This window comes from Oncorhynchus kisutch, linkage group LG14, assembly GCF_002021735.2.
Source record: "Oncorhynchus kisutch isolate 150728-3 linkage group LG14, Okis_V2, whole genome shotgun sequence".
In the NCBI taxonomy this organism is placed as follows: Eukaryota; Metazoa; Chordata; class Actinopteri; order Salmoniformes; family Salmonidae; genus Oncorhynchus; species Oncorhynchus kisutch.
In genome coordinates, this window is record NC_034187.2 from 18,694,107 (window position 1) to 18,707,348 (window position 13,242).

A 13,242-nucleotide genomic window follows, 5' to 3' on the forward strand; every position below is an offset into this window, starting at 1 on the left:
ATGTAGTCTTCATCAGGGCTTTTACTATAACAACACGTTCTGTGTTAGTCTTGAATCAATGTTACTGTTAACAGGAATTGACACAGATCATTGCAGTACCACCAGCAGCATATGTAAACAGCATGACACTCAGTGACACGTGCTAGCTGGATGTCAATGTCTTTTAACACAAATCACTTTGGTATATCTACTGTAACTGCTGAGGGACATCACTACCAGACATTAAGCTGTGACCCAGATCTCCCAGTGAAGGCCATTGGTCCTGACTGTGAGGGCTTGGGGAGAGTAGAACTTCCCTGCATTTTGCCCTGTGTAGGTCAAACAAATGGATTACCTTTTGGAGTGCTGTCCATGTAATTCACTATGGACTATAAATATGAGAATTCATCCCCAAACTAGTTTTAGAAGTATAATATGTGAGTGAGCAAATAGATTATTATTTCTTTAGATTATTCTTTACCATGAGTCATGCTATCTGAGCTGAGGGGGAGCCTGTGGCTGAGGGGTAGGGGAGCCTGTGGCTGAGGGGTAGGGGAGCCTGTGGCTGAGGGGTAGGGGAGCCTGTGGCTGAGGGGTAGGGGAGCCTGTGGCTGAGGGGTAGGGGAGGCTGTGGCTGAGGGGGAGACCGTGGCTGAGGGGGAGGCCGTGGCTGAGGGGGAGTCCGTGGCTGAGGGGGAGGCCGTGGCTGAGGGGGAGGCTGTGGTTGAGACTGTGGCTGAGGGGTAGGGGAGGCCGTGGCTGAGGGGGAGGCCGTGGCTGAGGGGGAGGCTGTGGTTGAGTGGGAGACTGAGGCTGTGGTTGAGGTGGAGGCTGTGGCTGAGGCTGTGGTTGAGGTGGAGGCTGTGGTTGAGTGGGAGAATGAGGTTGAGGTAGAGGCTGTGGTTGAGACTGTGGTTGAGGGGGAGGCTGTGGTTGAGACTGTGGTTGAGCGGGAGGCTGTGGTTGAGACTGTGGTTGAGGGGGAGGCTGGTGCAAAGGTGGAGGCAAGCAGCTGAACTCTCCATGTAACTGTTGTTAATGAGTGAATATGAAACCTCCCTGGGAAGACATCCTCGGCTAGGGCAGGAAAATAAACCCCAGGGCTAGGGCTCTCTGCAGTCCTTTAATGGGCATTCCTCTACTGCGTTACAAATGAAGGTTGGATTACTAGATTATAGGAAAGGAAACGTATGACCAGGTGCCATTGTGAGTGTAGTACCAGCACCATTTTTTCCCATGATGTATCAAGCCATTTACTATGGGAATAGAGACTTCCTTACAGGATCTGGAGTCGTTTCTCCTTTTGTGTTTTGCCTTCCTGAAAACATTGAAGCTGTGGTAACAGAGTTTGGGCAGGGTGCAGGAATGGAGCTTCTTTATTCAATGTGTTTTTCATGTTGAATATTTAATCCAGTAAGATCATTTGTGAAAGATGTATGTAAACTCAGCAAAAAAATAAACGTCCTGTCACTGTCAACTGTGTTTATTTTCAGCAAACTTAACATGTGTAAATATTTGTATGAACATAACAAGATTCAACAACTGAGACATAAACTGAAGAAGTTCCACAGACATGTGACTAACAGAAATAGAATAATATGTCCCTGAACAAAGGGGGGAGGGGGGGAGGGGGGGGTCAAAAGTAACAGTCAGTATCTGGTGTGGCCACCAGCTGCATTAAGTACTGCAGGGCATCTCCTCCTCATGTACTGCACCAGATTGGCCAGTTCTTGCTGTGAGATGTTGCCCCACACTTCCGCCGAGGCACCTGCAAGTTCCCGGACATTTCTGGGGGGAATGGCCATAGCCCTCAGCCTCCGATCCAACAGGTCCCAGACGTGCTCAATGGGATTGAGATCCAGGCTCTTCACTGGCTATGGCAGAATACTGACATTCCTGTCTTGCAGGAAATCACGCACAGAATGAGTAGTATGGCTGGTGGCATTGTCATGCTGGAGGGCCATGTCAGGATGAGCCTGCAGGAAGGGTACCACATGAGGGAGGAAGATGTCTTTCCTGTAACACACAGCGTTGAGATTGCCTGCAATGACAACAAGCTCAGTCCGATGATGCTGTGACACATCGCCCCAGACCATGATGGACCCTCCACCTCCAAATCGATCCCGCTCCAGAGTACAGGCCTCGGTGTAACGATCATTCCTTTGACGATAAATGCGAATCTGACCATCACCCCTGGTGAGAAAAAATCGTGACTCGTCAGTGAATAGCACTTTTTGCCAGTCCTGTCTGGTCCAGCGACGGTGGGTTTGTGCCCATAGGCGACGTTGTTGCCGGTGATGTCTGGTGAGGACCTGCCTTACAACAGGCCTACAAGCCCTCAGTCCAGCCTCTCTCAGCCTATTGCGCACAGTCTGAGCACTGATGGAGGGATTGTGCGTTCCTGGTGTAACTCAGGCAGTTGTTGCCATCCTGTACCTGTCTCGCAGGTGTGATGTTCGGATGTACCGATCCTGTGCAGGTGTTACACTGCGAGGATGATCAGCTGTCCGTCCTGTCTCCCTGTAGCGCTGTCTTAGGCGTCTCACAGTATTGACATTGCAATTTATTGCCCTGGCCACATCTGCAGTCCTCATGGCTCCTTGCAGCATGTCTAAGGCCCGTACACGCAGATGAGCAGGGACCCTGGGAATCTTTTTTTTTGTGTTTTTCAGAGTCAGTAGAGCCAGTGTCTTAACGACTGTTCCACAGGTGCATGTTCCATAATTGTTTATGGTTCATTGAACAAGCTTGGGAAACAGTGTTTAAACCCTTTTCAATGAAGATCTGTGAAGTTATTTAGATTTTTAGGAATTATCTTTGAAAGACAGGGTCCTGAAAAAGGGACGTTTCTTTTTTTGCTGATTTTTTGTTGTTGTTGTCTGGTCACAAAACCTCTGTGTTGATCAAATGTCTGAACAAAACCACAAAACAAGTGTATTTCTATTCAAAGTTCATAGCCTTCATTTAGGAAAGGTCATATCAAATAGACAGGTGGGACTTTGGAGGAAGAAAATTATTCCTCAAAAAGAAAGGAGGACCAAGGCACTCTTCATATAATTAATTAAAATGCCTTTATTAGTTTGGCATGTTCAATAGAAACAACGTTTTTTTAAACCGACGCGTTTCGACTGCATGGCCTTCGTCAGGGAGCACAAAAAAAGGAATACAAGGTCCTCTTTAAACAACTTATCAATTAGCCCTGATTGGAAGAGGGAGTGGTTACACAATTGATTAGACACACCTAGTAAGCAATACTATACACATTAAAAAGTGAAATACTGTAGCTATGTTATCATAAAAATACAACTCCAAGCTAGAAGTATCAGAAGATTAAAGGTAGTTTTAACCTTAAATATGACTGGGAGAAGTGTCAAGAATAAGAAAGCAATATTTTCCATAGTACACTAGAACAACAAAACATGAACAACAACAGTCTAACCATAGCTGAGGGCAAATTAATGTTGTAACCACTCCCTCTTCCAATTAGGAATTTACAATGAATTACTTTTGAGTATTTAGGACACATCACAGCTGAGACAATGATGGAAATCCTGAGTCACAAGGAGAGTGGCAAAGAGCACCTTCTATCTACCAAAATGTACTATTGTGTACCTTAGTAGCGCTTCCCTTCCTCCTCTTTCTACTAGTGAAGAAAATTATTATTGAAAACATGTCAACTATATTTAGTCCAACTGTTTATTGAAAACAAATACATTTTCACAGTAAGCACGTGTTGTCTATCAAACACATTGTTACAGTTGTTGGTTATTTTGAATTTGAGTCGTATTAGCATAGGCGTGACATGAATCAAAACACCTTAAAACAAGACATAGAATCAAGAACAATATACAACTACCTGAAACAAGCGCCCTACGATTTTCTACATGCAGCTTCTTGCCATTGTTGCGAGCTATCTGACTGTTCAGAATCATAACACACGACCTTATGCCTCATCGATGCGTGCGCATCATTTCCGTGACGTCGTCAGGCAACCCGTCTATTACACAACAGTTTCAGTGAAGGGTAATGTCTATGTAAATTCTGATTGAAACATAATATTTGGACCTCTTTCTACAATACAGAATCAACCACTACCAGCCAAGGCTGCAGTCTCTCTACTTCAAAAAGAAATTTGCTGAAAGAATCGTCGAAGTCAAACCTAAAGTTGAAGGTAGGATTTTCCTACAATGTTCCATGCTCAAATTATCTACCTTTAAAAGAAGTAGTGCACTATATATAGAATAGTGTGCCATTTGGTGGTCCCTGGTCAAAGGTAATGCATTACATAGGAACTAGTGTGCCATTTGGTGGTCCCTGGTCAAAGGTAATGCATTACATAGGAACTAGTGTGCCATTTGGTGGTCCCTGGTCAAAGGTAATGCATTAAATAGGGACTAGGGTGCCATTTGGTGGTCCCTGGTCAAAGGTAATGCATTACATAGGAACTAGGGTGCCATTTGGTGGTCCCTGGTCAAAGGTAATGCATTACATAGGGACTAGGGTGCCATTTGGTGGTCCCCGTTCAAAGGTAATGCATTACATAGGAACTAGGGTGCCATTTGGTGGTCCCTGGTCAAAGGTAATGCATTACATAGGGACTAGGGTGCCATTTGGTTGTCCCCGCTCAAAGGTAATGCATTACATAGGGACTAGGGTGTCATTTAACCAATGTCTTATCCTCATAACAGTAGCGTCCTCTTCCTCTCCCCAGCACTGATCAGGGCATCTAAAGAGGTGCTGCAGAGTCGCAACCTCAAGCAGCTTCTGGAGGTGGTCCTGGCCTTTGGTAACTACATGAACAAGGGTCAGAGGGGGAACGCTTATGGCTTCAAAGTGTCCTCACTCAACAAGATTGCTGACACCAAGTCCAGCATTGACAAGTAAGAAATGTTCTGGCTTGAGCATTTATCCTTTATGTATACATGAAAAATACCATTGACATAAAACATTTTTTGTTCATAGGCCTGTCCAAATAGCACCGCACTAAGAGCATTGATGTGTGTCATGTGTGATGATGTGTGCGATATGAATTCTAAAGTGTGATATGAATTCCAATGTGTGATATGAATTCTAATGTGTGATATGAATTCTAATGTGTGATATGAATTCTAATGTGTGATATGAATTCTAATGTGTGATATGAATTCTAATGTGCGATATTAATTCTAATGTGCGATGTGAATTCTAATGTGTGATGTGAATTCTAATGTGTGGTGTGAATTCTAATGTGCGTTGTGAATTCTAATGTGCGTTATGAATTCTAATGTGCAATGTGAATTCTAATGTGTGATGTGACTTCTAATGTGTGATGTGAATTCTAATGTGTGATGTGAATTCTAATGTGTGTTGTGAATTCTAATGTGCGATGTGAATTCTAATGTGTGATGTGACTTCTAATGTGTGATGTGACTTCTAATGTGTGATGTGAATTCTAATGTGTGATGTGAATTCTAATGTGTGATGTGAATTCTAATATGCGATGTGAATTCTAATGTGTGATATGAATACTAATGTGTGGTATGTGTTTGTAGGAACATCACTCTGCTGCATTACCTGATCACCATCCTGGAGCATAAGTATCCCAAAGTGGCCGTGTTCCAGGAAGAGCTTCAGAGTGTTCCAGAGGCAGCCAAAGTCAAGTACGAGCTGCTGCTAAGGCTGACTGAATCAACACACACACACACACACACACACACACACACACACACACACACACACACACACACACACACACACACACACACACACACACAGAGATGCTGTTTCATAAACCTAAGTCCTAAGTTGCTCTCATTTATGTGTAACTGTGTGTAATTACCCTTGCAAAAACATTGTAATTCTTGATTTTTCCTCTCTAAGCCAAATTGATGGTGCCTGGCTTTAAGTAGAAAGACCGTATTGCTGTTTGTATTACCTTACATGCCGTGTTTACAGAGAGGGTCAAAGGTCATGTTTATATTGTCTGGATCTTTCAGAGGCACAGGTTGTCCTAATAGCCCATATTTCAGTGATCCTCTTGAAATGTGGAAAGTGTGAACTGTGAACCCTGCAATCCTCAAAATGTCAAGGTGTTTCCTATCGTACCACAACAAAGCAATAGTGTAACAGTCAGCATTAAAACAATTATAATAATTCAGGTCGCAAATAAAGATAATCTAAGTTAGAGTTTCTGTTAAACCTAGTGAACCCTGTATCCATGCCTTTCCTGACTGAGAAGGAAGGAAGTTGGGTTTTATCCTCACACATTTCCTGTCTCTAAGTTGTGGCTTGGTTGGAGCACAGATGGTTTGTAATTGTTTCACGTCAATAAACTCCTCTCTCCACTCCCTCCCTTCCCCTTTCCTCCTCTCCTCTCATCTTTCTTCACTCCCTTTCCTTCCCTTTCCTCTACCCTTATCCACAGTATGACAGAGCTGGAGAAAGACATCAACAACTTGCGTTCTGGACTGAAGAGTGTGGAAATGGTGAGTGGCCATTTCTATTGGTTTACCCTTAATGGAGCCACACATGGTATCAGAGGCAGTAGTTGGGCTTACACTCCTCTACCTCCTGTTCATGAGTCTCAATACGTTTCCACTGACAGAACTCCAAAGATTAGGGCCTGGAGTTTTGCCTTGTCATATCATATCGTACTCTTGTGTTGTGGGTTGTCTGATGACAGTCATATAATTATCCTGTAATGCTGTTCCCTACTGTATAGGAGCTGGAGTTTCAGAGAGGTCTTCCTCAGGTTTCGGGGGATAAGTTTGTGTCTGTGGTGAGCCAGTTTATCACCGTGGCCAGCTTCAGCTTCTCAGACGTGGAGGATTCTCTGACCGAGGCCAAGGAGCTGGTGAGAACCGGCGGGGGCCAGGGTCTGGGGACCGCATTGTCCGTCTGCCCCCTCCTCCTCATGCTTCTCTCCACTACTAGGAGCTCTGATGGAGCTACAAAACTCAAATATGGTCGCTTTAAAGACTTTATAAGGGCAGAGCAAATGGCAAATCCTGTAACTTTATACTTGGCCACAACCAAGTAGGTAGCACACATTAAGTGTTCTTACTGCAGCTTTGAAGTCACCTTTTCAAACAACCAATATACTTGGAAATAGTATGCCTTGTGTTTCACTGTATTTCAATGTGGAGGATGTAGTAACTCACGTCTGTTCAAGGGTTACAGTCTACCTGCATAGACATTGGAACCTCTGAATATAAGCAGTTAATTTTTAACTGAGATGGGTCAAGGCTATCAGTTTCAAAGCCATGGTTTTCCCCCTGGGTCTCCCCTTCATGAAGTGCCATGTGGAATGTATTTGATACATGCGCAGTGGATGAGGGTTATTTATGTGTCAAGTTCAACTTTACAATGGCAGGGAGGAGGAAACCACCTGTTGGGAGCTGACCTGGGTTCAAATAATATTTGAAATATTTTAATTACCGAATGTTTGCCCTACCCTGCCTGGAGTGCCAGGTGGGCAGAGTTTGCACTTTTATGACTATTCTGTTGGTTCCAATGTACCAGACAAGCACAATCAAGCCCAGATAAAGTATTAGTTATGATTTAAAATAGTATTTGAACCCAGATATGGTGGCATACCCACGTCTCACACATTCATCCCCAGTGTAACTGAAAGAAATCACCTGTGACTCATTGATTGCATTTTATTACATATAGAGGAAAAGCTGTTTGAACATCTTAAAGTATTTGGTGTCTAACGTTGTTTTCTCTCCAGTTTCTGAAGGCAGTGCAGCATTTTGGTGAGGATGCAACTCGTATGCAGCCTGACGAGTTCTTCGGAATCTTCGACCAATTCCTGCAGGCGTTCGCAGAGGCCAAGCAGGAGAATGAGAACATGCGCAGACGCAAGGAGGAAGAGGAGCGACGGGCCCGCATGGAAGCACAGGTTAGATTAAGATTGTCTATCACTGACCAAAACACTAGAGGTAGTCACCTATGGTCACCTTTTAACCACCTAGTCATTATGCAACATATATTACAAATGGGTATCAAACCAGAGTTTTTTAAACTCTTGACCAACACACACTCAAATGCATGTGCTGTACTGTTAATTTACTCAATACACCAAATACATCCGTCACACACTATATTCTACTGTAGGTGTGTGTCATTTGGTCAATCCTGTTTTGTCTCCTCAGCTGAAGGAGCAGAGGGAGAAGGAGCGCAAGTCCAGGAAGGCTAAGGAGAACTGTGAGGAGGACGGTGAGTTCGACGACCTTGTTTCAGCCCTGCGCTCTGGGGAGGTGTTCGATAAAGACCTGTCCAAGATGAAACGCAACCGCAAGCGCGTCAACTCATCAGCTGAGACCAGCAGGGAGCGGCCAGTCACCAAACTGAACCTCTAAAACAACTGATGACGGATCCTTTGTCCTACTAGAGCTAGGCTATGCTGCCCTCTGGTGGCTTGGAATGGGCCTAGCGCCCCTTCATTTTGGAGTGGACAGAACTCACTACTAAAACAGAACTGAAATGAGCATGAAAGGTGGTGGACAGACCTCTACTTACTCTTCTGCTACTCAAGCAACAATAACCCAGAGCTTGTGTCTGTCTGGAAACAGACATTACCTCCTAATGAAAACCATGAACTATGGATCAGGAGTGACTCTCTAAGCTATTTGTGTTAACCAACATTTTTTAAATGCTGTGGTCTGAATGACAGTTTTACTCATGTCGTGAATGGGGCACTTTAATAGCATAGGGCTGGTGCCCTAGAGTAGGACCCTCTTCTTGACCCTCCCTGTCTGCAAAGATAACCAGGAAGTGGAATGGAAAGCCTGGGATAACACACACACACACACGCAGTGACCCTGGCGGAGACACGTTTCCTGTTTTAATCGGGAGAATGTACTAGCCTTTGTGTAAAATCTTTCCTGCTATTGTGTTCAGTCAGACTCCCTTAAGGGTATAGTAAAAGATGTCAACCCCATGCATAGAAACAGTGTCTGTTGAAGCACAATCCAGTATGTATGAGTGATAATGTTTTTTAGCTGAGCACAAAAGCATAACAACAAGATACACATTTTGATACTGTTTTTTTTATCACAGTTTTACAAAGACCTGATTTAGATATATTAAAAACCAAATCACAGATGCAATATTGCCATTTTATTAGAGCCCTAACTTTCACCTTTAGAAAATAATCTATTGAAACAGCAACAAAAGATGGGTCGAAAAAATAATGTATATTTTACTGTATATACAGTATTGTAAAAGAGTATAGGACCTAGTTTGAAGTTTTGAAAGGATATTGTCTCCGATTTGATTTTAAGTGTTACCAAAAATGATTGCTCTACTTCTGGCCATCCTGACAAACAGTGTGGATATCAGTCTGGAAACTATGCATCCTATACATTTTTTTTTGTGTTCAATACTGTCATATATGTGTATATATTATGTATTGTGCCAATTCCCGTGTCACCTTCTCACTATGTTATGTACAGCAGAAACTTTTCAGTTATTTAGTCAGATCCAATTAGTAAAACCCTTCTAAAACCTTTGGTCACATTTCTACCAACACCCTCCTTAACTGTGTGATAGCATTTCTGATGGAGGTATGTGGGTTCTTTCAATACAGCTTTTTTATTATTTAAACAACTTTCTATTTCGAAACGGACTAAAGTAATAAACCTGGATGTCAATTATCTGTTGAATCTTTGTTATGTTTGCAAGCCAGTAAACCAGTAATTCCTCTCGGACTGTCTTCAATAAGTAGCTGTTGGTAATATCTTCCTAGGGCAATTGAATTGAAGTGCTGTCTTTTACCAAGTTTACCTTTGACCTTATTCATTGTCTGTCTGATTGCTTTGTACTCATTGTGGACTTGGAATAGTTTCAGGCCAATTTGTGTAAAAACCCTTGGTAACTGTTGGGTGTTTTAAGAGGGAGTGGCCTTACTTGTCTTCCCTGACTATTTAAGGAGTATTGCTTGGCCCCAGTCTTAGTGAGCCATCTATAGTTTAGAAGGACATCAGCTCCTACAAGAGCAGCAAGTATATTTTTTTATTCAATAAGTAGCTTTTGGTATTATCTTGCTAGAGCAATTGAAATTGAAGTGCTGTCTTTTTATCTAGTAGCCTACTTAATAATTTCTGTTTGAACTGTCTGATTTGCTCAGTACTTGTGACTGTTGTTGTGGACTTGGATTAGTTTCAGGCCTATTTGTCTAACAATTTTGCTAATATGTGGGTGTGTTTTATTGCAGGGGGTGTTTTTTTCCCCACCTCTGCCAGGCAATCACTGCTGTTGTCTTTCACCTCTGCTAGGCAATTAGTGCTAGTACTTCAGTCTCCTCTGTTTCTTCAGCAGCAGCTGTAAGAGGCAGTATTGTCACCAAACCAGACTGTCTGCTGAGTTGTTTGAGGAAGGCTCCACATCACTCTCACTTGAGTATCTTACCTAGTTATTTTCATATCTTATTTGGATCTTTTGTATTTTTGGCAAGTATGTGTGTCCCATTTTCAGTTCGCTCCTCTTCCGGTAGATTTTACATTCGCTGCCCACTCAGTGGCTGTAACACTTCTAAGTTAGTGTACCCTGTGAGCACAACCCATGTGGAATTCTTAGTCTCTGGCAGGGTTTGGTACTTCCGATCTACGGCCAATAAAGCTGAGTTCATCTCACCCTGATGGAGACATGGAATACCCTATAACACTGCTTCTGGTCGTGGTGATGGTAGCACAGGGCTAATCACTTCTAAGTGGAGTTTTTCTTTCCCCCTCTCACCTGTCTAAGGGGTGACTTTAACTTCCTGACGCCTGACTTAAATACATTTCTTTCCTCTTTGTTTCCACTCCTTTTCACCTCACCCTTTCCCAGTCACCTCACACGCACAAGGCAGGTAATCAGCTTGACCTCAACTTCACTAGAGGCTGTACGCCTACTGATCTCTGATCAATACTCTGTTTCCTTTTCTCCTCCAACCCTCAGACCCTACGCAGATGGTCATGCGCCTCCACAATCTTTGCTCCCGCTACTCTTGTATCCGCTCTTCCTTCTGCTAAATTCTCCTGACTCTGCCTCTTCGACCCTACTCTCTTCCCTTGCCGCCTCATTTTGACTCTGCTGTCCCCTTTCCTCCTGGCCAGCCCAACCTTCACCTCTTGCTTCGTGGATGAGTCACTCAATGCGCACTAACAAAACAGGGCTGTGGGCAGTTGAGTGGAAATGGAGGAAAATTAAACCTCCGAAGGACCTATCCTCCTCCTTCCACTCCCTTCTATCTACCATCTCCGTCTTTATCTGCTGCTAAAACTGCCTTCTATCACTCTAAATTTGTATCTTCTGCCTCCAACCCTGGGAAACTCTTTTCCACTTTCTCATCTCTCCTTTGACTATATCCGCTCCTCATTCACTCAGCCTATTGAGTCCACTAGTTCCACTCCCACAGAACTACCCTACGCCTTGACCTCTTTCTCCCCTCTTTCCAGATGAAATCCTGCGACAAGTGATGTCCGGCCGCCCAACAACCTGCCCACTTGACCCCATTCACTTCTTCAGACCATCTCTGGAGACCTTCTCACTTCCCTCATTAATTCATCCCTGATTACTAGCTGCATCCCCTCTGACTTCAAGATGCCCAGAGACGCTCCCCGCAAGAAACCAACACTCGACAGCCTCTGACGTCAAACTAGAGACCGGTATCCCTTTTCTTTCCAAAACACTTGAGCACGCTGTCTCTGACCAACTCTCTCGTTATCTCGCATAACAAGCTTCTTGACCCTAACCTTCAAGGCAGCTCACTCAACTGAGACCGCTCTCTGCTCTGCCAAAGCTGACTCTTTTCTCATCCTCCTAGATCTAACCATCAGATCCTCCTTTCCACCCTCTCAGGGTTGAGCGTCTCAGGCTCTGCACACTCTTGAATTGCATCCTACCTGGCAGGTCACACCGACCAGGTGGTGTGGAGAGGATCTGCATCTGCACCACATGCTCTCACTACTGGTGTCCCACAGGGCTTGGCTCTAGGTCCACTTTTCTCTTTACACCAAGTCACTCGGCTCTGTCACATGGTCTCTCCTATCGTTTCTTTGCGGGTGGCACTCAGCTACTCTTCCCCCTTCTGACACCCAGGTGGCGACATGCATTTCTCCATACCTTGCAGACATCTCAGCTTGTATGTCTACTCACCACCTCAAGCTCAACCACCTCAAGCTCAAATAACAGAGCTGCTATTCTTCCCAGGGAAGGCCTGCCCACTCCAAGACTTCTCCATCACGGTTGACAACTCCACGATGTCCCTTTCCCAGAGTGCAAAGAACATATGTGTGACCCTGGAAAACACCCTGTCATTCTCTGCAAACATCAAAGCAGTGATGGAGGTTCATGCTCTACATCATCCCTAGAGTACGACCTTCACTCACACAGAAAGCGGTGCAGGTCATAATCCAGGCACTTGTCATCTCTAATCTAGACCACTGCAACTCTGTTGGCTGTGCTCACCATTTGTGCCATCAAACCCCTGAAACTTATCCAGAAGGCTGCAACCCGCATGGTGTTCAACCATTCCTAGTTTTCTCATGTCACCCCGTTCCTCTGCACACGCCACTGGCTTCCATTTGAAGCTTGCATAACCTTCAAGACTCTGTTTTTTTGCCTTTGGAGCAGCAAGGGGAAATGCCCCACTTCAGGCTATGCTCAAACCCAACATTCCAACCCAAGCCCTCCGTTCCGCCACCTCTGGTCTCTTGGCCCTCCCACCCCTTAAGCTCTTTGTCCTGGCACCCCAATGGCGGAACAAGCTTCCCCCTAAAGTCAGGACAGCGGAGTCTCTGCCCATCTTTCGAAAACATCTGAAACACTACCTCTTTGAAAAGTATCTTAACATGCTCACAACCCCCCCCCCCTTTTCCCCCACTAGCACTGATAAATACTTTGCAGGGAAAATGTACTTGATATGATTGTCTCACCTAGCTATTTTAAGATGAATGCACTAACTGTATGTCACTCTGGATAAGAGTATCTGCTGAATGACTAAAAAGTAATTTAACCCTGTTTTCCAAACTGTGCAACAAAGACAGGTATTCATCTGAGTTATAGTAAGGAGTGGCCAATGCGCCCATGTCTCTATTCTACAGGTTCCATTTACTGTTGGTCTTGTCTGAAAATGAAGGATTTCTGAAATGTTTTAAAGACATTCTGAGGAAACATCTGCTTCTATGAATTGCAATACTTTGGATACTATTCAGAAAGCATTGTGAATAATGACTTTGTCACTAATAAAACCTCTGGTAACAATTCATCTAGCTGCTGTTTCACCACTCCACCTGT

General features: G+C 44.1%; 1 protein-coding gene across 3 annotated transcripts in view; it reads left to right on the forward strand.

Moving 5' to 3' along the window:
- The window catches only part of LOC109904217 (disheveled-associated activator of morphogenesis 1), an 81,890-nt gene extending 68,679 nt beyond the window's left edge, over window positions 1–13,211 (forward strand). For all 3 annotated transcript variants that reach the window (XM_031787975.1, XM_031787974.1, XM_031787976.1), the window contains 7 exons: window positions 4,062–4,150; window positions 4,691–4,859; window positions 5,511–5,618; window positions 6,383–6,443; window positions 6,680–6,811; window positions 7,691–7,861; window positions 8,115–13,211. In XM_031787975.1, coding sequence (XP_031643835.1) covers window positions 4,062–4,150; window positions 4,691–4,859; window positions 5,511–5,618; window positions 6,383–6,443; window positions 6,680–6,811; window positions 7,691–7,861; window positions 8,115–8,321 — 937 coding nt within the window. In that variant the 3' untranslated portion in view covers window positions 8,322–13,211. The remainder of the gene's footprint in view (window positions 1–4,061; window positions 4,151–4,690; window positions 4,860–5,510; window positions 5,619–6,382; window positions 6,444–6,679; window positions 6,812–7,690; window positions 7,862–8,114) is intronic.
- The last annotated feature ends 31 nt before the right edge of the window (window positions 13,212–13,242 follow it).